The sequence below is a fragment of the Echeneis naucrates genome, chromosome 7, assembly GCF_900963305.1.
Source record: "Echeneis naucrates chromosome 7, fEcheNa1.1, whole genome shotgun sequence".
NCBI classification, from domain to species: Eukaryota; Metazoa; Chordata; class Actinopteri; order Carangiformes; family Echeneidae; genus Echeneis; species Echeneis naucrates.
This window is the reverse complement of record NC_042517.1, coordinates 18,009,589-18,034,791: the sequence shown is the minus strand read 5'-3', so window position 1 is coordinate 18,034,791 and position 25,203 is coordinate 18,009,589. Positions and strand designations below refer to the sequence as shown.

At 39.3% G+C, this 25,203-nt stretch overlaps 2 protein-coding genes and 1 non-coding gene across 6 annotated transcripts; 2 read left to right on the top strand and 1 right to left on the bottom strand.

Annotated features, from left to right (window-relative positions):
- Nucleotides 1-782: 782 nt before the first annotated feature.
- On the bottom strand, nucleotides 783-854 carry trnaa-ugc (transfer RNA alanine (anticodon UGC)). Its single transcript has one exon. It is a non-coding gene; the product is annotated as a tRNA-Ala (tRNA).
- Nucleotides 855-6,169: 5,315 nt separating this feature from the next.
- tp53inp2b (tumor protein p53 inducible nuclear protein 2b) lies at nucleotides 6,170-13,370 on the top strand. Of its 3 annotated transcripts, XM_029506985.1 has the most exons (5): nucleotides 6,170-6,447; nucleotides 9,579-9,960; nucleotides 10,737-11,054; nucleotides 11,154-11,310; nucleotides 11,414-13,370. In XM_029506985.1, exons 2-5 carry the CDS (start codon nucleotides 9,837-9,839, stop codon nucleotides 11,679-11,681), a joined length of 867 nt encoding a protein of 288 aa, XP_029362845.1. In that variant the 5' UTR covers nucleotides 6,170-6,447; nucleotides 9,579-9,836; the 3' UTR covers nucleotides 11,682-13,370. The 3 variants fall into 3 exon arrangements, with proteins under 3 accessions (XP_029362845.1, XP_029362846.1, XP_029362844.1); XM_029506986.1 differs by lacking the exon at nucleotides 10,737-11,054; XM_029506984.1 differs by having other exon boundaries at nucleotides 10,737-11,310.
- A 3,166-nt stretch (nucleotides 13,371-16,536) lies between these two features.
- ggt7 (gamma-glutamyltransferase 7) lies at nucleotides 16,537-25,170 on the top strand. Of its 2 annotated transcripts, none has more exons than XM_029506441.1 (17): nucleotides 16,537-16,682; nucleotides 16,894-17,054; nucleotides 17,633-17,987; nucleotides 18,472-18,698; nucleotides 18,868-19,019; nucleotides 19,134-19,251; nucleotides 19,364-19,431; nucleotides 19,927-20,000; nucleotides 20,182-20,375; nucleotides 20,924-21,011; nucleotides 21,194-21,321; nucleotides 21,413-21,501; nucleotides 21,603-21,755; nucleotides 21,876-21,990; nucleotides 22,087-22,224; nucleotides 22,791-22,890; nucleotides 23,585-25,170. In XM_029506441.1, exons 3-17 carry the CDS (start codon nucleotides 17,768-17,770, stop codon nucleotides 23,755-23,757), a joined length of 2,037 nt encoding a protein of 678 aa, XP_029362301.1. In that variant the 5' UTR covers nucleotides 16,537-16,682; nucleotides 16,894-17,054; nucleotides 17,633-17,767; the 3' UTR covers nucleotides 23,758-25,170. The 2 variants fall into 2 exon arrangements, with proteins under 2 accessions (XP_029362301.1, XP_029362299.1); XM_029506439.1 differs by having other exon boundaries at nucleotides 16,891-17,054; nucleotides 23,585-23,757.
- The last annotated feature ends 33 nt before the right edge of the window (nucleotides 25,171-25,203 follow it).

The following is a 25,203-nucleotide window of genomic DNA, read 5'->3' as shown; positions in this document are numbered from 1 at the left end:
GAAAAGAATGAAACAAATGTCAACACATCACATGAAACGTGTTGACGTTTGACCAGTTTTTTTTTTTTTTTTTTTGTTTGTTTGTTTGTTTTGTGTGTTCTGTCAGCATTGCAAAAGAAGGTCTGAACAACTTCAAATAAAACTCAAAAAAAGGATGGCTGCCCTGCCCTGGTGGCCACATGTCCCCTTATGCTCCTGGATACATCCTTTTGTGAAATGAATCCTTATTATACACAAGACATAAAATATGACCCAGTATTGATCTTATTGTATTGAACCATATTGTACATTTCTTAAACTGTATAGTACACCTCAGGAAAAATGAGAGTTGCTTTATGTACTTGAATTTATCATCTTATTTCAACATGCCTGCACAATTGCTTTGTGCACAGTAACAATAATTAGCCATGTAGTTAGTTTATCAATTTATTTATTTATTTATGAGCTAGACAGATAGATGCTTTTAGATACTATTTACTATTTATCCAAGGGAAATTCCACAGTCTAACATAGATACATCATTCACACAACAAGGAAACCATAAGACAGACAAAAAAGAAAACAAGGAAGATAAATAGTGATAGAAGACAACAGTCCAAACACGGTGTAAGTATTGAAATAAGGAAAATAAAATGAACTTAATATATAATGAGAAATTAAAAATAAAATAAAACATAAATAAAAGCGTGAGTGCCATTTTGCCATTAATTACGTGTCCTGGGGATCGACTAGCCGCTGGTTAATAAAAAAAAAAAAAAAAAAAAGCAGCTTCACAAAAGGAGTGGAGATGCCGGGGATTGAACCCGGGGCCTCATACATGCAAAGCATGCGCTCTACCACTGAGCTACATCCCCGCACGAACAGACGTGGAGTTGATGTCTATATAATTCTGATCAACACGGAGGTTATGTCAGACGGTGACTGTAATAGGAGAAGAGCTGGATATTTCTGTTCCGACTGAGACACAATTACATAATTTCAAGTCTCAGCGTCAATCTGGTTTCAACTTTTAACCCCCGCCCCCGTCCACACATTTGTGTGTGTGTGTGTGTGTGTGTTCAGGATTGACATTTTGGAGGAGGTCAAATGAGTTCCAAAGGGTAAAGTGGTCCAGGCCCAGAGACCCTGGGCTGTTTTCAGACCTGGTTTGTAAACAGACACGTTATACTGACGTCACAGGACATGGAAAAGAAAGTGCTGCACCGTTTCCTTTGATTTTGATCTATTTTCAGTCTGCAGCTCATGTTTTAGTTTCAGTTGCTGGAGGATTGATTTAGTCCCAAACAGACACCTATCACACTGTCATTTTGAAACTCAGTTCATAAACTAAACGCCGGGGCTTTCTTCATCATCTTCAATATCATCCTTACCCTGATTCAGCAGGGAATTTAAAAGATCTCCCTGGTTACGTTTCATAATATCCTCCAGTGTTGCCCCTACACACACACACACACACACACAGGGGAGCACAGCCTGTCCTCACTCATGCTGTATTTATCAGCACACACTTGCCAAGGACACCACTTCCAGACCCTGTTTGCTTTTAGCCTTGTAGGGACAGACCCATTGGATGAGCACATGGCATGAGGCCTTTAAGACAGGAGGAAAGGAAAAAGGGAAGGAGAGGAAGGTTGAGGGGACAGCACACCTCCCTAACCTCCTTCCTCCTGCTGCATTAAAAGCATGACGTGTCTGTCAAGAGGAGGGAGGGGCGCTGCTGATATCAGCTGTGTTTTTGCCCTGCGAATTTGGATTAGTGACAGAGACATTATGTTGAGCCTTTGCAGAGTAAGGAACAGCAGACAAGCATTGCGTGCGAGGTGAAGGGTTATTTGGGGTCTGTAGAGTGCTGTGGAGGACAGCATGGACAGACCAAACACTGTTTGAAATATGAGAACCAAAATGAAATCCTTCACCCACAGACCTCCAGACATTATACTGTACAGTGCCAAACGGGAAAGACAAATTATATATGACTCAATCAGACAGTTATTTCTTTCAAGGATTAAACATAAAGTTTGTTTTCAAAATGTTTCTCAACACTGTATAAACATCAGGGTAATACATAATATATATTACAGTACGAGCAGATATTTACTCAGGTAAATATACAAAAAAATTAAGACCTTTAAAGATACACCTGCAAAGGAAAACTATCAAAACTTAAATCTCATTTAACTTTACCATAGTGAAAATCTAAGATAACCCCTTGAATGTAATGGAGTACAAAGTGTAAATTAATATCAACCCAAGCAAAGAACAAATGCCTTCAATTGTATAGAACATACACAGTACTAATACCTCAGATAAATTTTTTTTCTGGCACATCCAAACACACACAAACACATGTACTCATCAGTCTTCATGCATGTTTTCATGCATGTTCTTTATTCCATATTCTCCCATGAGAGATTTTGTGTTTTTCACCGTATTTCAAATAACACCTATTTTAGGTGATGTTTATAAAAATACAGACACACATTCCTTCTCATACATTTCATGGGAGAACAACAACAACAATAATAATAATAATAATAATTGTTTATTTTTTACCAGCCTACATTTCCTTTGTTTGTTTTAACATCATAGTTAATACACAGATTTAAGTGAAATTGATCTTATTGTGCTTAGCAAAACAACAAAAGAAAAAAATAAATAAATATATGCCCCAAAATATAAAATCACTCCTTTAAATGTTCAGCAGACCTTTCCTAATATGCAGGGATCCCTCTGTGTAATATGCAGGTCATTTACACTACTGCTGGCACTGTTTGGTGGTGGTAACATGGGGACTGAGTCTGGCTCAGTATCTTCTGGGGCTGCTGTCTTATCATCTGCCAGCAGCTCGTCATTTGAGGACAGAAAGGCCAGAGCTGAGGCGCGCAGTAAAAGTGAAAGCTGCACAGGTAGGTGGGGTCAAACGACATAAAAAGGTGGTCAAAGAGGTAAGAAAGATGACTGGGAAAAAGGGATTTGAAATTATTTTTAAGTTGATGGCATTTATCTGAGATTTTGATAAATATCATATTTGTTTGCTGACATGATGTTAAATAACAGAAGAGAGATGATAAGCACTGGTGTCCCCTGTTTTGGTTTTGTTCTTTCTTTTCCTTCCATTTAAATACATACCTTCAGGCAGTTTTGGGTCAGTGATGATCAAACACAGAAAGTGACTTGAGCAGAAAACTAAAAAGAAAAATATAGAAGGTGGTTTTGTAAACACTGAGTATCAGTGTTGTTCCTGCACACACACTATTAGGATCTGCTGTGTTTCCATTCCAGGAAGAGATGAGCCATCAAATACTTCTCACACACAAACACTCACAATTTGATGGACTTCTGAAGCTGTCCATCACCATTCCTTGGACTTTAACCAAAAGCAAAATAGCAAGGTTTGATTGGTTGACAGCCCCATGTATTTACCCACATGCCTGAGTTTAGCTGTGTCTGCCAGGGCAAGGTCAGGCATGCTGCTAAACAAGAGTTTCATGTCGCATTCATGAACACAGGCACACGCAGAGAGAGGGAGAGGGAGAAACTGTGGTGAACTTTCACCTATTTATCCAACCAGCTTGGGAAACTGTGGGAATCCTGTGAAGTCAGGCAGATTAGAATGGAAGATCAGGCACAGAGAGAAAAAGGAAAACAAGCATAAGATGCAGGCAGTTAAATACTACACCTCTCAGCCTGTGTCACTGAGCAAGGCCAAATGACTTGGTCATAAATAAATAAATAAACATGACCAAAATCCATTCAAGGACAATAAATTGAATTATATTTATTGTCAGCCATCAGTTGCTGACATGGGGAAACGTGCTACCAAGACACGTCACAACAAGTTTTGCCAGGCCTGTGACTTCGGATTACTTTGAGAGTACAAGCATTAATACAAGCACAGATGCACAAACTGTTCTTGCTAAATGTTTGTGTTCACGTGTTACCAGGGTTTGGATGCCATCGTCATTGCGGAGTGAATGTGTGTGTTTGCGTGTGTGTATTTGTGTGAGCTGCCTAGCACCTGGTAACTGTATAGGTTGAAACCTTATCACCCTGCCTTTAGAAAGCTCATACTGTGCTGCACTCTTGCTATCGTCTCGTCTCTTGTCAGTATGGTAATGACACAGCAAAGTCTATCGGGAAGATAGACCGAGATTAAAGACCGATAGATTAAAAAGAAATATGCAATAAGGAGTGGTTTCTTTCTTGTCAAATAGATCCAGTCTCACAGAATGCATAATGAAAAATTCCATGACATAAACTGATTGCAATGCATTGTCCTGAGAAAACATTCCAGACTCACAGTCATATGCTAGTATGCTTTTGTTAATCCCAAACAGCTGTGCTCAATAAAAGTTTCAGGTAGTGTAACACACACTTGAGGACAAACTATATTTACACTGCTGCAGTGTCTTCTTGATCAGCATGCAATCAAAACAATTAGCATGTCAGGCGAAAACATAAAAGTGAAAAGGTTATTCTATGAGTTTCTGAACATTTAATTTGGTCATTTAGGAGATACTCTATGATCTCAAATATCATTTGGTCCTATCATTTTGCTAGGATCTGTCACAGGTAAACACTATACATACTAATTAATTTCAATAAACCTGATTAGTGTCAAATTATGGCAGAATTCCAGATGTAAACCTTCAAGGTGAGTGATATTCTCATGATGATTGAGTTTCAGTGTGTACAGTGTGCCCTCCCACTGTGTAAGCCTAAGCCACGGGGCAATGAGTGCTTCCTGTCTAGGTGGCGTGTTGAGTTTTGTGCAGACTAGTACAGATCAAAGGTCTTGAAACCAGTCGAGTCAACTGAGCTTTAAATAATACAATGTGTTTCTGCTTTGGAGTTCAGTTTTTTTTTTTTTTTTTTGCAAAAAAGGGATATTATATATGGACAAGAACATCGTACATGTATGCGGCATTTCCACAGTTCCATTTTTTATTAGGACTGATTTCATTTACAGTATTATCAGATCACTTGTTAACTCGTTGTGTGCCATTTGTTTTGCTTGCATTTTGTTAAATAGTGCTTTGCATGTAATTGTTTGTTTGTGGGACCGTGTCAATGTAAATGATCTCACCTGTCATAGCTATTTTATACAGTCTTATGTTGTAAACATTACAAACACAGGCAAGCCACTATTCTTCAGGTTTCATAGAAACACAAAACAGGATGATTATTCACACACATAGCATAAACTGCAATAATAAAAGGCGATGGGTCTGCTTTTAAAGCTTTGTGGACTGCAGGATACAAAAATGACCACCAGGGGTTTTCAAAAGCACACCTCATTGGTTATGCAACTGCTGCATTCGGGACAAGCAAATCTGATTGGCTGGTGTGGGTTGATTGGCACACGGAAGAACTCACCAACAAGGCTGAGTGGAAAGCAGGACGTTCAGGGGGAGGAGAAAAAGGTCTATTTACAAATGAAACTTTAAGTCACATCACCAGCATAACTGAACAAGGAAGGTCGTTTGACAGGCATTACTCGATTTGAATATTTGATGTTGGCATCAGTATTTGTTCCTGGAAATTGCCAATCATATAGCTGTCTGCAGGGGGAAATATGCAAAAAATGTGATAATATTCAGAAAAAGTGAACTAATAAAAACAAACAAACAAAAAAAAAAAACAATCAACAAATTGCTAAACATCAACAGAGAGAACTCCTGTCCAGCACAGAAAAAAAAGTGCTCTGTCTGTGGTTTAAAGTCTGTCTGGTGGGGTGAAAAAACAGCCACAAAGGTTCCTGCTGAATTCAACTGAATGTCTTTTATCAAGCACCAAGTTGATGGTATAAAAGTATAAATGCTCCCAACAGCCTTACATCTTCCCTTGCTGTAAAAATAAAAATAAAAAGTCTTATTTGGCTCTTTATGAGCACAGACTCAGGATCTGTTTACCATCCCCCAGCCGGGATCTCACACAGAGAGGATGCTGGGGGGCCAAACTGATCCGGGATCGGTCTGCAGAATCAGTTTCCATCCGGGTGCGGGTTGACAGCTCCTTTCGCCCTGCCCCCACCTTGTTACCTAGATGCCCAGCTTCTGGCTTGTGTAAAAATGCTATTGGTCGGTTTGTTTGGTGTGGGCGGGGAAACGGGCGGAGCCTGTAGTATTGTGATCTCACAATCAGCTGTTTTGTACGCTCTACATTCTGATCCGAGGATCAGCTGGAGGAGCAATAAACAGAAGACAAATCTGCAGCGGAAAACTCAGAGGAGAGGAGGGGAAAAAGCTGCAGATGTTATGATCTAGAAAAACTTCAGTGTAAACTTTTACACGAAGCCCTTCTTCTAAGAAGAAAGCCTTTTATTTTTCTATAATGGTGTTTTAACTACCTCACTTCAAGGCTATCTAAAGCTATGCTTTAAGAATTGTTGTCGTTTCTACTCTGTGTGAGATCTCGTTTACAACTTGAATAATTTTGCAAAGGCAGGTAAGCCACTCTTTGTTTATCTATCTATTTATTTGTCTTGAATGTCTCTGGTGTATTTTGTGTCAGACTGGGTGAGCCTATGGAGGTATCAGACTACATGTCTCAGCGAAGATGCTGCATTCCTCACAGGCTATTCATCCATTCCTAAAGAAAATATCCATCAGACATCAACTATCATGAAATCATATCTGTACACTGACGGAGTTGCATCGCTTTGTCTGTCACAGACTCACTACATGGGTTATCTTTGGCTGCTGTGCGTTTTAATATGCGGTCGGCTATTATTAGGTCATGGATAGATTGTAAAAACAAACTGATTAATCAGGTCGATTCGACGTCCTAATTCGAAAAATAACACCATCCTGCACTGTTGTGTGTCCCTACAGGACGCCAGCAGCCACTGTTGTGTAGATTGCACCAAATGCTGATGTGGAGTCAAGTCGATGGCGGATGTTGATGTATTTTTGTTGTTGTTTTTCTGGGAGGCGAATACACAGGTCACACAGTCACATAGAAACATAACCATTTCGGTGTATTGAATCTATCCAGAAGATGTTTTTTTTTTTGTGCAGAGTCGCTGAGCCACAACTGTCATTGCTTTGACCCTTCAGCTGAAGAGCTTATACGGATAATTCATGTTTAACCTGGATAACCGACACAGCCTTGTCATCTCTCGGCTGTCGACAGCCTTCGGATGAGGACGATGTGTCATTCTGCTACATAAATCACAGTATATTTGCGTGTTGGAGGAATAAACACTGCCGCTGCGAGCAGCATTTTTTTTTTCCATAATACCAGGATTCAATCTGAGACGATAACCGTCGAAAAAAAGCAGCCTTTCTCGAAGTCGGTCGATTGATTTCGGCATGTTTTTTCAAAATTTTAATTAGGCTAAAAGCCAGTATAAGTCAGCACATACACTGTGACAAGATCTTCTTTTTTTTATGTTTAATACTCTTTTCTTTTCCTCCGGTGGCCAAATAAGCTGGAGCCTCTCATCAGCGTCGGTGACGTAGGCGTGACGCCGCATGCGTCTTGTTTTTATTTCGTGAGTGCCCACCTCCTCACTCTCGCCCCGCCTACCCTTTTTAAAGGGACAGTGTCAAAAATAGGATTCATTCAATAAGATTGATGATGAATCCTAAGATCACGATTCATGCGTTGAAAATCTTGTTTTTGGAGAAAGTTTTTGAAAAAAAACAAACAAACAAACAAACGTGCAGACCTCTCAGGTTCATTGGCTAGGTTAAACCAATATACATTAAGTAATGGGGATTTTGTGTGTTAGAATCATCTTAGAGAGCTAATTTTCAGCTTATCTTGACCAGATGTGAAATGGCATCATGACAACCATTTTTTGCAATATGATATATCTATTAATACGCACAGGACCACAACTGTATATTAAGAAATACAAACAATCGGTTCACAAGAAAGGTCTAGTATTAAGAAGATACTAGGATTGTTGATATCATCACACCAATATTGTCTAAAGTTTTCAATTAAATGCAGCACATTTGTTCTTATGCTCTTTCCCAGTTAATAGATTTTACTTCAGAAGAAATGCATCACCCTCGAAGTGTGGTGTAGGTTAGATAAAGCCTTTATACCATCTATGCCCTTTATTAATGATCTTTGAATGGCTGTTATATGAGCTCAGTTGGCAGCTTCACTGGCTGTTTTAGTACCAGTCAGATAAATCTAATTTAGGTTTAGCAACCAAATTACCAAACTGCAACATCCCAAAAATATAGCATGTCCTTTTATTTAACTGACAGGATATAATTTTGAAAACATGACCTGAAAAACAAAGTCAAACAAACTGATATGACCCAGAGTATATATCTCTTGGTGTATCTAAAACATCTATTTAAAACATACACCCAAACAACAGACTATCAGTGACATTTGTTGTTGTTTGATGAGAAAGAAAATAGAAATCTTCAAGAGGATATACTGTAAGGCTGCTGTAAGGTCGTCTCTTCCCTTTACATTTCTGGTTACCATGATGATTCTCCAAACAAGGACAGAAAGTGTCAGCTTCCTAACAAACATCCATGTACATCCAAATGTAAAACCTTCTTACCCACAAAGCTCTTAGTTCATAACTGGTGGGATAGTTGCACTGTATTTACACAAAGGTTTTCTGGGGGCATATCAGGCTGTGGGTCAAACACATAGTGGAATTATCAGGTTACAAGCTGGAGTTTAAACCTCTCCAAATTTGGAACTTGAATATAAGCGAAATAATACCCAGATAAAGCACACAAAGCTACAAATTTAACCATGAGTTTAAGTGTGACAGCAGGTATTGGCAGAGAGTTACACTATGTGATTTTTATCATTCTCTCTTCTGCTCCGACATAGTTTGAGCAAATAAAATTCAATCTTTGAACATGTGGTGGTTTGTCCTATAAACTATGACTGTTGAAACATCTGTTCAACATTACATCATCATAATCACATGTAGGTCAGGCCCTTTTCTTTCCCCTCAGTGCCTTCTGTCCTCATGTTGTTGCCTTTCTTTGCATTTTAACATTGTTGCACAGTCACTTTGTTTGACTTTGGGGGTTAGGATCTTTGTCTTACCTCCTTCCACATCATCCCCCTTCTTCTATAGTCTGGTCATCTATCCTGAGACATTACTGATTGGCTATCAAAATGCCATGGGGGAAGCGAGAGCAGCTCTTGTCTACCAGCTCCTTTCTTACTGACAAATTCCTTTTTCCATTAAGCACAATTCAAATCATGACATATGTTTATATAGAGACAATGTATTGTCATTGCAGTGTTGTAATCGGACAATGGGAATGCTAGAAAATTAAGGAATCAGCTCTTTTAAAACTGTCTGAGTTGTTGACCAGTTTCTGTTTTCAGTGGCGCATTCTTAGTCATTTCAACGCATCAAAAGGCTTTGAGGCTAAGAGTCCAAATAAAGTTCCAACTTGTAATGTGTCTTAAAATAACCTTGAACAAGCTGACACACACAGTGCTTATCTAATTCACCCTGACTAGGCAACAGGAAATGAACGCAGAAAGAGTCTTTTTTTTTTTTTTTAGATGATGTTTTCCCCCTTATGTTGACAGCGATGCATATTATCTTATGACTACATGTGTCTCTCTCTCTCCAGGCCTTTGCTCCAAACCAAGTGAAACCTTACATTTGCACTACAGAAGCCTCTCCACTCCTGTTTGTCAAAACTGAGATCCAGTAAAGGGCTTCAAGTGGAAAAAAGGACACTAAAGAGATCAGACAAAGAATTAAACATACACAACAGCAGCAAGCGATATATAAACACAAATAAGAAATTCAAAAAGGCAGCTACAGCTTTTTCTTTGGGGACAACAAACAGCACCCTAGAGTTCAACACTTGACAGTACCTACAGTCATGTTTCAACGCCTGAGCAACCTGTTATTTGGGGAGGTGGAGGAAGTGGCAGCTGAGCTGAAGGGGCCCAAACCCTGTGTGACAGAGGCCGATGAAGAGGGATGGATGCTCGTCAATCTGCCGGGTGAGTTTCAACAGAGAGAGTTTGGATTTTAGGGGGTGCTACATCAAATTGGGAAATAGTCACATAGTCTAATATTGGGTTGTTGTTATTGCTTTGTTGTTGTTTTTTTTTTTCTTCTTTTTTTCTTTTTTCTTTTTTTTTTTGGTTTTTTTTTTCTTTTGTTTTTTTTTTTTTTGCATGTGTACAATATTAACTAACATTTAAAGTATAGAAGTATTGGGGTGCAGTGGGGTGAAGAGTCATTGAGGACATGGTGCAACAACAGTGGTGCTCACCAATATGCCTGCCATACCAAAGGTGTGAAGGCCAGACCATGGAAACACATGATTCTGTGATTATGCATCTCCTTCCTGTCTGTTTATGATCTCAATCATGACAAAGTCAGTTACTGATTATGACAGTTAACTTTGACTGTTCAGAAACCAACCAAACACCAAAAGCAACATCAAAATACCTCTCAGCAGAATCAAGACAAGCATTATGTCATTGACATAATCGAAACCTTAGAGGGTCAACACAACTAATGATGTGACTCTTTTATGTTTTGTGTTTTCCTCACCCCCTCTTCTTCCTCCCCTCCAATTTTTTTAAACTTCCTTACATTCTCCACACTGGTATGTGTGCGCGTGCGTATGTGATCCCCTTGAAATTGCTCCCTGAACCTGCATGGCGTTTTGAAAATCTACCACATTTGCATCATTTTGCAAATCCCCCCATCCTCCACCTTTCTTGTTATTGGCCTTCCCATCTTTGATTCATCGCTGCCATGTGCTCAGAGGAGTCTGACTGCATGATGCAGGCAGAGGATGAGACAGGAGCCCCACCAATTACACAATCATTCCCTGACAGTAACCTATCACATCATCAAGACACACATACAAGGACTGAATGCCCGGCCCCCATTCTCTTGCCAACTCATAAGCGCCGCAGGACACATAAAGGTCAAGCACGAGTTGCAGTAGCATCATCAGAGCCCCTGTCCTGCCCCAGAACTAGTCCATCAGACTTGGGTGCCACCACACCCGTAACCCTGCCAAGGCGGGCCAGGCTGTCCACGCCCTCCTCCACCCCGTCGATGTCCCCTGGCTCTGGGAGTGAGTGTGGAGGCAGTGGGGGTAGCAGTAGGGCAGGCTCAGAGAGAGGCTGCATGGATGAGAGTTGGTTTGTCACCCCTCCCCCCTGTTTCACTGCAGAGGGAGCCACAGCAGAGGCCAGCCCAATGGAAGACCTGCTCATCGAGCACCCCAGCATGTCCGTGTATGTCTCGCCGAACAACCTGTCCATGGTCTCCAACAGCAACCTGTCTGTGGTGGGAGAGGAAAGCATCGTCAGCCTGGCAAGCAGCGTGAGGTGAGGAATGACACCTTTAATACAAGATTTGTTTCACCTTCACCTCCTTTGTCAGGATCAGTGTGGCTATCACACCAATCACACCTTTTTTCTGTCTCTGCAGCAGAGTGGCTGAACCAGCCGTTGCCCTCGCCACCTGCAGCACTGTGCCCACCAGGGTGAGCCGTGGAGCAGCTGCCCAGGCTGGTGCTCTGGCCAAGGTCACCCAAGTAGCCAGGGTCCAGCGTAGCAAAGCTCGCATCGAGAGGCGCCACTTGGGCCGCAACCACATACAGCGCCAAAACCGCACCAGAGAGCAGGCCCCTCGCCACACAGCCCATGCCAGAAACAACTTCCTTCACCAGCCCAGCAAGCGTAACTTCTGCCACTAAGCACTCAAGAACCCGGGGGCATTGTTTACTTTGAGGGCATTAGACACACATGACTAAATATATTCTCCCACAGCGTATTTACTTTAATTTCTGCACTTCTATTAATCTAGATTCCAGTAGACCAGTAGCTCTTATGTTTGGTAAATACACAAGCTGATTCCACCTGGTAGTTTTATGCCCCGTTGTGCAGTTATGAACCAAGCCCTCTGAGCAGATCTTTGTAGATCATTATGATGCTTATTGTCCTTTGCAGTATCGAAACAACAACAAAAAAAATATTTACAATATTTATACAGGTTATACTTAGTGTCAATAATATCTAAAAAAAAAAAAAAAAAAAAAAAACAACTAAAAATTTGCTGTTCATTTTCTTTCCTATCTTAGTAAATATTCTCCTTTCTTCATCTCTTGATAAAGGCATGTTTTTTTATTCAGCCATTACATCAGCGGAATATTTTGTTAAATTTGAAGATAGTTGAACTAACCAAGTGTGCTTTACTCTGTAATGGAGGAACAGATTTTTTCCACTGTACCAATGCCAGATAAAAGCTGTTAAACCTTTTGATTGAAAGTAACTCATGATGTCTTTAGTACTTTAAATGAATGGGGATTCTACGAAAATAGGACTTTTTATTTGTTTAAGAAATGGGGCAGGGCTATACCGTGGGGTGTGAGAGTGAGTGGAAGATCACTTAACATTTGTTTCTCACCAGTTTGGTTTGGTAACATTCGTAATATGCAATGGCAAGGAAACATGGGGCAACATGTTTCATGATGGGAAACAAGACGTTGTGAGATTTCTCTCTTCTTACTTTGTGAAGGTTGAGAGAAAGTAGATGATGGTAAGAGTATGAGCAAAACAGACTAAAGAGTAAAAGAAATGAGGTTATGAATTAGAAATAGGTAGTATTAAAATAAATGTGGTTGAAATGAAACGGTCACTTGAAAGTGTTATGTAACCCTCAGAGCAGCCTGTAACTGAAAAAAGTTCAACATCAACCTTTTGGAAGCACATTTAGAATATTGTTTGTTTTTTGTGCTTCTTTTGATGGTGAATAAGGTACAGATGAAAAAAAGGTGTTATGCCTGCTCATTCAATCGTTAATGGCAGGGATTATGAATGCACCGAAAGGACGCAGTGCTTGTCTTTGGGTTACAGGGTATGCCAAGTTATAGTAGGTGAAGAGCGGTATTGATGGTAACTCTTTATTTTGTTTTGTTATACCATTTTCTTTTTGTTTTGCGTAACAAATTTTACTATCATTTAATAATTTTGTTTGGTTCCAGCAAGGACAGCAAAGAAAACCAGTTCCTGTCAGATACAGAGAAAGCACACATTTGGCTTATAAACCAACAAACAAAAGGTCACTCCCTATAGATCATGCACAGCATGGTGATTATTAAATGTGCGGTCTGTAAACTAAAGTTATGTGCCCAGCACACATCAGTTGCCTTCACCCACAGTGTGTGCTGTGATTTTATGTTACACATGTGAGCTCTGAAAGTACATACAATCTTTTTACACATCAGTCTGTTTCATTTAAAAAGTCAGTGACTTTGAGTTCATAAGACACAATTGTTAGGGTAAAAAATGGGAAGCATACTTCTCTTTAAATCCCAACAGCAACCATCATCCCTCTACATTTTGTCTATTAACGTGTACTACATTACATTACATTCTAACTGGTACTCCAAAACTGTCTGTTTCTTTATTGTTACCACATCCACCTCTAACAGTGGCCACTTGAAGATCTAGCTTACTGATATGTGTTCAACAACAATAGTAAAAACTTGGTGCTGAAGTGTATACTAATATTTGTAAATTATTTGAGACATGGATGTAAGTTTGCACTGTCATACATTTTAGGAGTCAAAGTTTTAGCGGTGTGCTGTGTGCTTGTTTTATTTTTGTTTTTCTTTTGTGATTTTATTTTATTTTTTTTTTGGGGGGGGGGTTAAACTGTGTGTGAGAAGATGTACTGACACGGCACGTTAAATGCTCGAAACCCTTTTTTTATGTGGCTCTTGTAAATATTACAAAAGAATTTATAACGCTTCATTAGATGTCAAAGCCTCTCAGGATTTTAGTCAATAACGTTGTGTCTGATAGGACTGATGGGGATCCTCTCTCTGCCTCACCTCTGTGCTCATTAACAAACCAAGATGGCATTTCCGTGGCCAAAAGTGGTGTTTCTGCCCAAACTTCAGTCTCACTTTGATGAGATGAAGCAGCACTAGACTTAGAGTTCATGTGCCATGGGCAAACACTGCCCTCCAGAGGGTCCATTTAGCTCAGCATTTATCTGTGGATGCTGTTGAGAATCCATAACAATTACATTATTCTGTGGTTCAGAGGACAGACAGAGCCTGGGAATTCATTAATTGAAATTGAAACAGGTTTTCTCATTTAGATCATATAGATACAAAAGATCAATTGTTTCCCCTTTAATCAAACAACCTACCACAGATTTTGTTTGCACCTATATGCTTATAAATGTCTCCGTTAATTTATAGTATAATTCAAATTTAATCCTTATTTGTTTTCAAAGATGACTATTATGTGTCCTGTTGATTCCTCACAACAGTGAGGGAAATGTATCTGAGGTGATGAGTCAAGCACACGCTTTGGGATCTTTTTGATACCTTCCAGTTGTGATTGTGTCTCTGAGGATAAATTTTGTTTGGCTGGTGAAAAAAAAAGATTGATACAGTGTAAAACATAATAATAATGAAATAACATAGGTGAATGTATGTGTGCAAATTTAAATATCACCACAGATAACTCCATCACTGCAAACCTGTTCCTGTTTTCCAGTTTTTATTTCTTCCTTTTCTCACCACGTGTCATGTAGAAACGAAATGTGTTCTCAGTATGTTGTGTGTGTGATTTTTCAAAGGTGTGGTTTTAAAATGGAAGTCATCCAATAATGTGGAGAGGGTACTGTTGCTCAGTGTGTGGAGCTGATATAACATGGGAGATGGTGGCAGGAAAAGGATGAGGCAGGAGACAAATAGTTTATATATTTAAAAAAAAAAAGAAATTAAATGTATCAGAAAAATATGTTAGAAGATGCTTGTATTTTCCCATATAGGTATTAGAACACATCACCAATGGATAGGATGTTCAAAATGAATGGCATTGAATGTCTGGGGAGTTTCATATGTTTTACGTTGTGCCCTGAAATGATGGCAGCTTACAAAACACTTGGGGCTTTGCCCTTGTTACATCTCAATTAGTACACCCCTCCCCCTCATAAGGATGGAATATATACACATAGAAAATTTGGTGTATCTGATATCTATGGTGATTGTGCCTTTCACTATTTCTGCATGGTTTTTGTGATGTACTGATTTTTCCATCCACAAAGTGGACGGTTGACCACTGACAGGCAAAACCTATGCAAAAGTCAACGGATGGGTTTTCCAGCATCCATTCAGAAACACAGGTACCCGCCAAAAAAAAATACAACATCAACAATAAATGCTCAGGTTATCACCTGAATCTTGTGTTGTTCTTTTCATGTGGGAGAGCAAAGGGGAATGTGATTAGAGTAAATAGCATTTAATGTATTGTTAGTCATAGCAGTGGAAATATTCAAGTTCTCAGTTACCTTTACTAAAGTAAAAGCAGCAATACCATAATGTTAAAACACTCAATTACAAAAATATGATTACAGTTACCAAAGTAGCAGTATTCATTATGCAGTAGAATAGTCTCTTTCACACAGCACAATACTTTTTTTTTTTTAACAAATTGATCTTTGCAATTTGCAAAGTAACTGTAAAAAATGCAATATTATCTTTTAAGATCTAGTGAGGTAAAAACATAAAGCAGCTTTAAGTGGAAATATTCAAGTAAAGAGCAAGACCTCAAACTGTAATTCAGAGTATTTTCTAATATTTTCCCATTTTGGAGACTGAAATAAATCAAGCTGAAAGTTTGTATTTTATAACAAAGAGGAGAGGTACACAGATGGGTACTGCAATGGATTTAATACGGGTGGGGTACACAATATGGACAACGTAAAGCCATGCAAAATTACACGTATAGAAAGGTGAAGAAGCTTAATTTAGCCAAATCCAGTTGGTCACCTCTGACATTTTTAACCAAAACAAACTGAATAATTTGCTTCTGAGTATTGTACATAGCACCGTCAACTAAGGCTCTAAAATCTTGTTTAAAAGGTGAGAAAAAAAAAAAGAAAAACAGCAAACTGGATTACCAACTGGCCAGGCAAGTGCTTGGAGGCCACAAAAGCACTGGGTCCATTATAATTGTATTGTACATAGTGTGATTAACTACACATTTTTGGAGGAAATTTCTACCTGCAAAATGCAATACCACCTATGATGTTCTCCATTTTCTGGTCTTGCTTCTTGAGGGGCTTTGACTCTGTTTAAATCTGTTTAGAGCTATTAGCCTACATTTCATATTTATATAATTAAATTAGTGTCTTCATTAGCCTGACTGATTGTTTAGCATGTGACAAGAGAACAGTTCCCCAAATCCCTGCATCAACACATCCAATTTTCTTATGACTACAAACATGTCTAGTTTCATTAAAACACACACGCACACACACAAACTACAGAAGCAACAACATCTGTGAAGCAGGTAAAACTTATCAAAAATCTGAGTCTTCATTAGCAAAATGACCTGCAGTTGACATTGTGTCAGTGAAGTCCAGAGGCCCTGTGGTTGGTGCCTGAGGAAATGATGGCCCTGCTGGTGTAATGGGGGGTCGAGGGGCAATACTCAGCTATAAGGCTGGGGGAGGGACAGGGGATTTGTAAAGAGGAAAACAGGTTGTTATTCTCTAGACCTGATGCAACCTGTTTATCCGGTTTAGCTGTTCAAAAAAGCTAACACTGAAGCTGACGTGGATGGAGCCCGGGTCGGCTGCTTCCCGCTGACAGTAAATGATCAGCGACCCTGAGCGACTGAAGGACCCGCCATCAATTCCTCACCGGAGAACAGATTTAATGGCCAGCCATCGTGAAGTAAGTTTCACATTGTGGGGCAAGGCGACTGCACATTCTGCAACGATATTTTTCTTCGCGAAAAAACGTGCACTTCAATGTAAATTCCTTCACTAAAAATATCGAATCCAGGTCAGCGTTGGCGTTTGATGTTACACCTGAAGCGAGATTTTAATATATATACATGTTTTTTTTTTTTTTTCGCGTCGGGTTTTCCTGTTCGTGTGAGGAGGGAATGTGAAGCTAACTTCGCTGCGCTGCGCCGTGCTTCGGGAGCTCCGGTAGTCCAGGAGACGGGAGGAACCGGCTCACCTGCCCAGCTCTAAAAACACCAAAGACACTGGAGGAGGATTGTTTTCACTACTATTGAACCAAAACAGATTTACAACGAAGGTAAGTGACAACATGCCAGCTTCGGGCTTTGTTTTCGCCGTCTGCGGGTAAAATTTTGAAAAAACAAAAGAAAAAGATGCGTTAGCTTGTATCGACGCAGAGAAGAAACAAGGCAGGAAGGTAAACACTGTTTTATTTTTAGAACGCTAAAAAAACAAAAAATATTATGTTAATAGCTTCTGTGTCGAACTTCAATAACAAAAGACCTACCAGTATTTGTATTGTGTTGCTACGTTTGCTAGTAAATGGGTGAAACTGCCAGTTAAATAGAGGCTGTAACCTCAGCGGTTACATAAATCTCCCGGAGGAAAACTAGTCAGTTCGCGTGTGCCTGCTGATCTCTGCAGGTGGCAGTTTACATGACAGGAAAATGCATCATCATCATCATCATCATCATCGGAGCCACACGCCCGAGTCTTGGCCTATCAAAAATATTTTAGGAGGCAGCTGCAGTGATCTTGTAGTGACACAACTTGCAGATTTGTGATATAATGGGATATTAGAGACGCTGCCCAGCAGACTGAGTGATTCTTCGGTGCAGCACAGTAACACTAGTGGTTCACTTTGTTATATTTTAGACAATGGCAGATGTGTCTCTGGTCGTCTCAGACAAGAAAGAAGTGTGACTGGGAGTATGAATGTCATCCCCTAACTCCTTCACTTCGTCAAGATCGAGATAGATTAAGTGTGAGACTGCAGGACCAACAGCAGTCATGCACAGTCCGGCCCCTGAGATCACAGCAGGGTACGCAAGTGAACGTGTGGCAGATAAAGATGCAAATCTGGAGACGACCTTGGGGAGTGCCTACTCTCCTGTGGACTACATGAGCATCACCAGCTTCCCTAGGCTGCCAGAGGATGATGGGATGTCTGCGGAAAACACCCTTAAATCTCGCAAAGATGAGGACAATGTGCTGAGTGAGCAAGATACAGGTCAGTTAGATGCTATTCTCCAATCTATGAACTATAAATGAATGTCTTAGGGTATCTGTGAGTGGAGTTAGCAAGCAATACTGTTTATATTCATTATCAAGGGCTTTTATCAATGAAAATGTTTGTCTTAAAATTCAGAAATGTCACTGTGCTCTAGAGAGCTATATTCATGTTTTGTTTTGTATAATAAACCAAGTGAAACTCGAAAAAAAATTAAAGTTGCTATCACAAATCTTCGCATCAAATATTTGGAACCCAGAACTAACTTGAACATCTCCAATCTAAAAATTGTAAATTGTTATTTAAGTAATAGAATAGCTTGCCTAGGTTAAATATTAGACTTTCTGTAAGCATTTTGGGCAGATTTTTATTGCAGTTTTGTTTGAGGGAACATACTACACTACACTACACTTCACATCAAAAATCATTGTCATCGTGCTTGTTCATCTTTGTCTAACCCTTTGGTTTCCACTGCTTGTTGCAGACCCAGATCAGTTTCTGAAGTCAGCTCGCCTCCAGCGGCTCCCCTCCTCCGCGTCTGACCTGGCGATCCATGACATTGTATCCCTGCAGGAGACCAATAGAGACCCCTTTACAGAAGACTGTGCTTGCCAGCGAGATGGACTGACAGTCATCATCACAGCCTGTCTTACCTTTGCCACAGGAGTCACTGTGGCTCTCATCATGCAAATCTATTTTGGAGACCCACAGGTAGGGATATGTGTCATCTGTAGATATATTTTGTAACCATGTTGCAATGTTTTCTCATTATAGGATTATGAGTGATTTCACATGCTTCCTCCCACACAAGCCCAAGTCATTTTGAAGATATGTTAACAGTCCCTCCCATTTCTTCTTTTTTTCTTCTGGTTATTACAAGATCTTCAACCAGGGAGCAGTGGTGACAGATGTGGCTCAGTGTACGTCTCTTGCTTTTGATGTTCTGGGGAAACTGGGGTCCAGTGTTGATGCTGCCATCACTGCTGCCCTTTGTTTAGGAATTGTCCACCCTCACTCATCTGGTATAGGAGGGTGAGTGATAGGAAACACATTTATCTCTTCTAAAAAGGAATAACACTGAAACAATTAAACTTGGATAGATGCAAACAAGGAGAGAACTTAGTTGTCTGTTGATGTGTCTTACAGTGGTGGGGTTATGCTAGTGCATGACATCCGCAAGAATGAGACAAGGGTCATTGATTTCAGAGAGACAGCACCATCTGCCATCCATGAAGAAATGATGCAGACAAATCTTGATCATAATGTAGGATTTTTTTTTTACTTTCCCCCTCATACCTGTTACAGTTTACAAAAAGGAGCATAAACAGTATAGCTAAAGTCAACATACGGCTCTTTCTACTGCTGTTGCATTTCAGCCTGGCCTGCTGGTAGGAGTTCCAGGAATGCTCAGTGGGCTGCATCAGGCACACCAGCTCTATGGCAGGTAGGATAATAATAGTCCTTGAAGATCTGGTCATTTTTCAATAATGTTTGCTTCAATGAATGACACCCCTGTGTACCAAATGCCATTAATAAATGCAACTTAATGGTATATTGTTTTCTTTCATTTCTTTTCATGTATTTAAGACAAAAGTAGCAAAATACTGCTATTTATAACTGCTCAAATGATGCCTAATGTCTGTTTAGTCTCCAAAAGTAAAGGAATGAGATTTTATAATGAAAGTGTCCCTAGCTGAAAAGATGTGCTTTTTTAAGCCAGTCCTGGCCTGCAATTACTCTACTATGTCATTATCTTTTTCTTTACACCTCAAATGATTTGGCTGATGTTACAGCATCTGATGTTACTTGTCTGCTTCATGCATACAGCGTTTATGTGTTACAGGCCTGTTCAGACTTGTGTATTAGGCAAAAAGTATTTCAAATTGTGTGCATGGATTTCACTACCAGGCCAAATTCACATGGCTTTTGATTTACCCAGGATGTCGTGGAAGGATGTTGTTACCATGGCAGCAGATGTGGCCAGAAACGGATTTAATGTTACCCATGATTTAGGTAAGTATAGTGCAATTTACTGGATAATTACTGGGTGGACTTACTGTTGCTAATGTTACTGCTCCTGTGATTAAAAGCCCACCAGCATTATCACATATTGCTCCTCAACAAGGTGAAGACAAGTCAGGTGACAGTAAGATGATCTCAGCATCATCTTCTCTCTCTCTCTCTCTCTTCCTAGCTGAAGCACTGGCTAAAGTTAAGGACAAAAACATGTCAGATGCATTTCGGGAACTGTTCCTCCCCAACAGCCAGGCCCCCCTCTCCGGATTGTTCACCAGACGTCTTGATTTGGCTTCCATATTGGATGCTGTTGCACTGAAGGGGATAGTAGAATTTTACAGTGCAAACCTGACACAGGAGATGGTGTCTGCGGTACGATTTTTTATTTATTTATTTATTTTTATTTTTTTTTAACCCCAAACTTCTGCATAGTCTACATAGACAGTCATTTACCCGTTGAATATTAATATTAATATTAATATTAATATTAATTATGTGTTTTAATTTCAGTTAAGTTTCCTAGATTTTAGCTCAGGTGCAGTCAGTCCATTGATACTGTGACAAAATATTATGCCCAGCTATGTTTGCTCCTAATTATGTGGTCTAAATTAATTTTTAAAATATAGTGTTTAATACTCAATATGATAAGATTAAAATGAGATATGAAACATCATCTAACATTTTTTTTTTTTTTTAGTAAGCTTAGGTATACATAACTAAACACTGTATTTTGTCTAATTTTAAGGTTCACTGCATTATGACTGTGATAATCGACTTGTAGCAGACCTTTGGATGACTAGAATTTAACTATCAAGGTGTTTGTGTTTCTGATGATGACAGTGTACAAGACAAACACGATAAAGATGTCCTGGGTCAATTTTTGCATTGCTAAATTACATTTGAATTTTACATTTTAATAGGTGCAGGCAAAAGGAGGAGTGCTCACAGATGGTGACTTTAGCAATTACAGCACTGTCCTACAGCAACCAGCAGAGATCACCTATCAAGGTAAATGCGTCCTTAGATCCTATGATGACTGTTTAAACTAATTAAAAATTAAAGAGTGTGCATGTGTATAAGGTGCACATATAAGCAGTTACAACAAGTATTTATAACTGCACCTTTCTTCTTCTAACTGGAAAAATAAAGACTTTTTTTTTTTTTATTATAATTTTTTTGTGTTTCTGAAGGACATCATGTCATGGCGGCCCCTGCTCCACATGCTGGTGTTGCCTTGATCACTGCTCTCAACATTCTGGAAGGCTACAATATCACCAGCCAGGTTCCCAGGAATAGCACCTACCACTGGATCGCAGAAGTAATGGGCCAACTGCTTTGTGACTATAGAGCAGATCAAATTTATTCAAAATTGATGTGCCATTTGTGTTCATTTTGTATCACTCTCCCAGTCTGTGAAGATAGCTTTGGCCTTGGCTAGTGGGCTGGGAGACCCCATGTATGACACTTCTGTGTCAGAGATTGTCACCAAGATGCAGAGGTGGAGATCATTGATTACCTTTAAATATTTAATGTATATGTTTAAGCCAATTGGTGAAGCTTGCTATTTGAATCCTTTACATTGTTGTTCTCATCTCCCAGCAAATCACAGGCCTCCATCCTCCGCCATATGATCAATGATTCTCAGGCGTTCCCTGTCAACCATTACACTCCATCATTTACTTTGGAGAAGGGTGCAACAGCTGCCCAGGTCATGGTCATGGGCCCAGACGACCATATTGTATCAGTCATGAGGTATATCTATCTTAAACTGGGCTGTTATTGAACATTTTCTGTCTAAGCATATCTCTGTGATTGAATTAATATTCCTAGAAAACTAAGATTAAGACCTTTGCTTCTTTTTTGCTACTGTAGCTCTCTAAACAAACCATTTGGCAGTGGGATTGTGACTCCCTCAGGAATCCTTTTGAATAGCCAGATCCTGGACTTCTCCTGGCCAAATAAAACACAGAGTTCATCACCTAACCCAGTAACTGCACCTGATTATTGGTTATTGATTAAGTTATTTTTTAAAGATTTGTCATTTCCCTTTGTTTCTCACAATGTTTGGTTTCATTTGTTATAGCACAACAGCCTTCAGCCTGGGAAGAGGCCCATGTCCTTCCTGATGCCCACAGCCGTGAGGCCAGCTGTGGGGCTATGTGGCACATATGTGGCACTTGGATCTTCTAATGGAGAGAAAGCTCTCAGTGGCATTACACAGGTTATCTACGTATTGGATGCATTCATGACACATCATTAGATGAATATTAGATGCACATGCACAAGCACATTACAGTAAACAGCAAGTTCATTTCAGAGTAGGACTGCTGCATTTTTTTTCCATGAAACGGAAGTAGTTGTGATGGTTTGGCTCTTTAACCAGCCTGCAACTGGGCAGCTTTGATTTAAGGTCACAGATCCAACCGATGGGATAGATTATGGCATGCGCAAGCTTGCCTGGTTTTTAAAGAGGTTTGGCCCTCTGCAAGGTTTGTTCCACATCCCAACAAATGCTCTCCTATGAATAATTAAGACTTAGTCCAATGCTAGCAAAACCAATACTGGCATCTCAGGCTCTAGATTGTTAAATAGACCCCTCAATATCTTTTCTGACCTGGTGACATTTTAAGATTTCCCAGAGGCCCTGGAAAACTGTGGAGAGGGATATCTATCTACCTATTTGAACATGATACCACTGTGAAGTAACCATAAACAAATGAAATTTGATTGAAGGATAAATTTATGTTGTATTGTTCAACATGTCAGTTATACTTTCTGATCACACAGGTGCTGATGAATGTTTTGTCTTCACGTAAAAACATGAGTGACAGTTTAGCGTATGGAAGACTCCACCCTCAGCTGCAGCCCGACATTCTCCTGGTGGACTGTGAGTTTTACCTTTTGATCAACCTATTGTGTAGTTTGGTCTTACTATGACAGAGTTCTTTCACAACCTGACCACAGATTTACTGTTTGACTTGGTCTCAATTGCAGTCCCAATAGTGCCCTTGAAACAGTTCTTACACTGTCAACAGATCACAATTGTGTGTATACTATACAAAAAGTCTATTGTTATCAAAAACAAACATGACATGCTGTGTACAGAAGTGCTGTATTGCTACCATATAATGTTACGAAACCCACATACAGGGAAATGATTAGCCAGCCATTTTTTGTTGAAAGCAGCACAGAGATACATTTTTGCTGGCACCAGGAATGATAAAATCCCCGTTTCTGATTAACAATTAAAGCAATCCAGGATATTCCTGATCTAATGTTTTGGAACATGCTGAGATCTAAATGTAAATTGATCATTGTTTTAAGTTCCAAGTCAAAGCTATTGCTTGGTTTTAATTAGGATATACTATGACCTGAATAACTAAATGCTACTCTTAACATGAGCACCGTGTGATACAGCTGCTACATGGTTCATAATATTTCTAAGTGGTTTCCATTACCTGAGCAATAATATATTTGAACAATGGGTGTAAATAAAGCCTTGTTCGATTTAATATTGACTTTGCGTTGTTCATTCACCTCACTGACCTTATATTGTTCCACTTTCTCCTATTGTCCTACAGCTGATTTTCTAGATGAAGACGTGAAGCTGCTGCAAGCCAAAGGTCACAAAGTTGAGAGGATAGATGTTCTGTCACTGGTGGAGGGCACACGGAGAACTAATGACCTCATCATTGGTGTGAAGGACCCTCGCAGCACTGATGCCTCAGCCCTCACCATGTCCAACATGCCCTAGTGTGCCCCACACTTTCACACATAAAAGTGACAGGGTAATAATAACTGTAATTGACAATTAATGAGGAAGTAAGGCTGCCCATCAACACTGAACAAAATTAAATATATAAGTGCTGTTTGACTGAAAAAACATCAAACAAAGTGCATCTGACTTCGCACATGACTTTGTAGGAAATTAATTCATTAACAAATATGTTTGTTTCCTGTCATATAAAAAAACAACAAAGGCACACTGTTTCATTTACTAATATTGGTATGCCCTCTTTCACTGTCTCTCATAGTGCCAAAAATTTTGAATGTATATCCATACTCTTAATGGCATCACTCAAAGTCAGCAGGCAATATAATGCTGAAAGGAATGTGGAAATACAACATGGATTCATAAATTAATATCAGAGGCATTGCAGTTCCTCTTAAAGAAAGCCATAAGCTGAAGAGCTGTAGGTTTGATTTACCTAGATGGTGTGAAGCGATTTTAAAAATAGTATTTCACCCTGATTTTTCAAATGGATTCACCACACAAATGTGAGGACATGGAAAATGTATAAATATACTAAGAAAGCTGTGTTTACAGTACTTCCATGGTCTTTGGCATGTGTGAGCCTTATGTTGTCACACCTTATCTAGACGATGCTAAACTTAACCTCAAGGTTAAAGCATTTAATCTCCTGCTCCTTCTATGGTGTGTCACTGTGATTAGATGTTGTTTGGTACACCTACTGGAGTTTTAATTGTTTTGAACAATCAATGGCTTATTTGGACCACTTTAAGACTAACACATTATTTACACATAATATATCATACAGAACTGTGGTAAGGTCTTCAAATCTTCAGTGATTTCCTTCAGCAAGAGGATTTGCTTCAATTTGGTGTTAATGTCCCTATTTGCAGGATTTATGTATTTAAATAATTAAACAATTTAAGTTGTTGCATGATTTTAGCCTAATTTGAAGCTGAATGTTTTTTTTCGTTTTTTTGTTTTTTTGTAGATACTTATTTTTGGAATGGGAACAGTCTGACTTGATAGAGATGGATTTAATGTAATTTGTCTATTTTTATATGAACATTTGTTGGGTTATATGCATTATTTGTACTGGTGTGACACACTGCATTGATGTAATTACTTTAGGTTCTATATTTTGATTAAGAATCAACCACTTTTGTAAACATTGTATTATAAAAATCATTTAAGTTAAGCTCAGAATGGGCAATATTGACTGATCAAATATTTTCTTGTCTTTGTTGTTGATTACCAGTGCAATATGACTGCTGACTGTTGTATGGTAGAGTACCATGTCTTAAGGCACTCATTTGCACAACACCCTATGTGTGATTCCATGCGTATTTGTATATGATTTTAATAATTAAAAAAAAAAATCTCCATCCAAATCTAAGTAAAGTGTTTGCACACATCCTAACACTGCAGAATGTTTGTCATTTTGTTCCT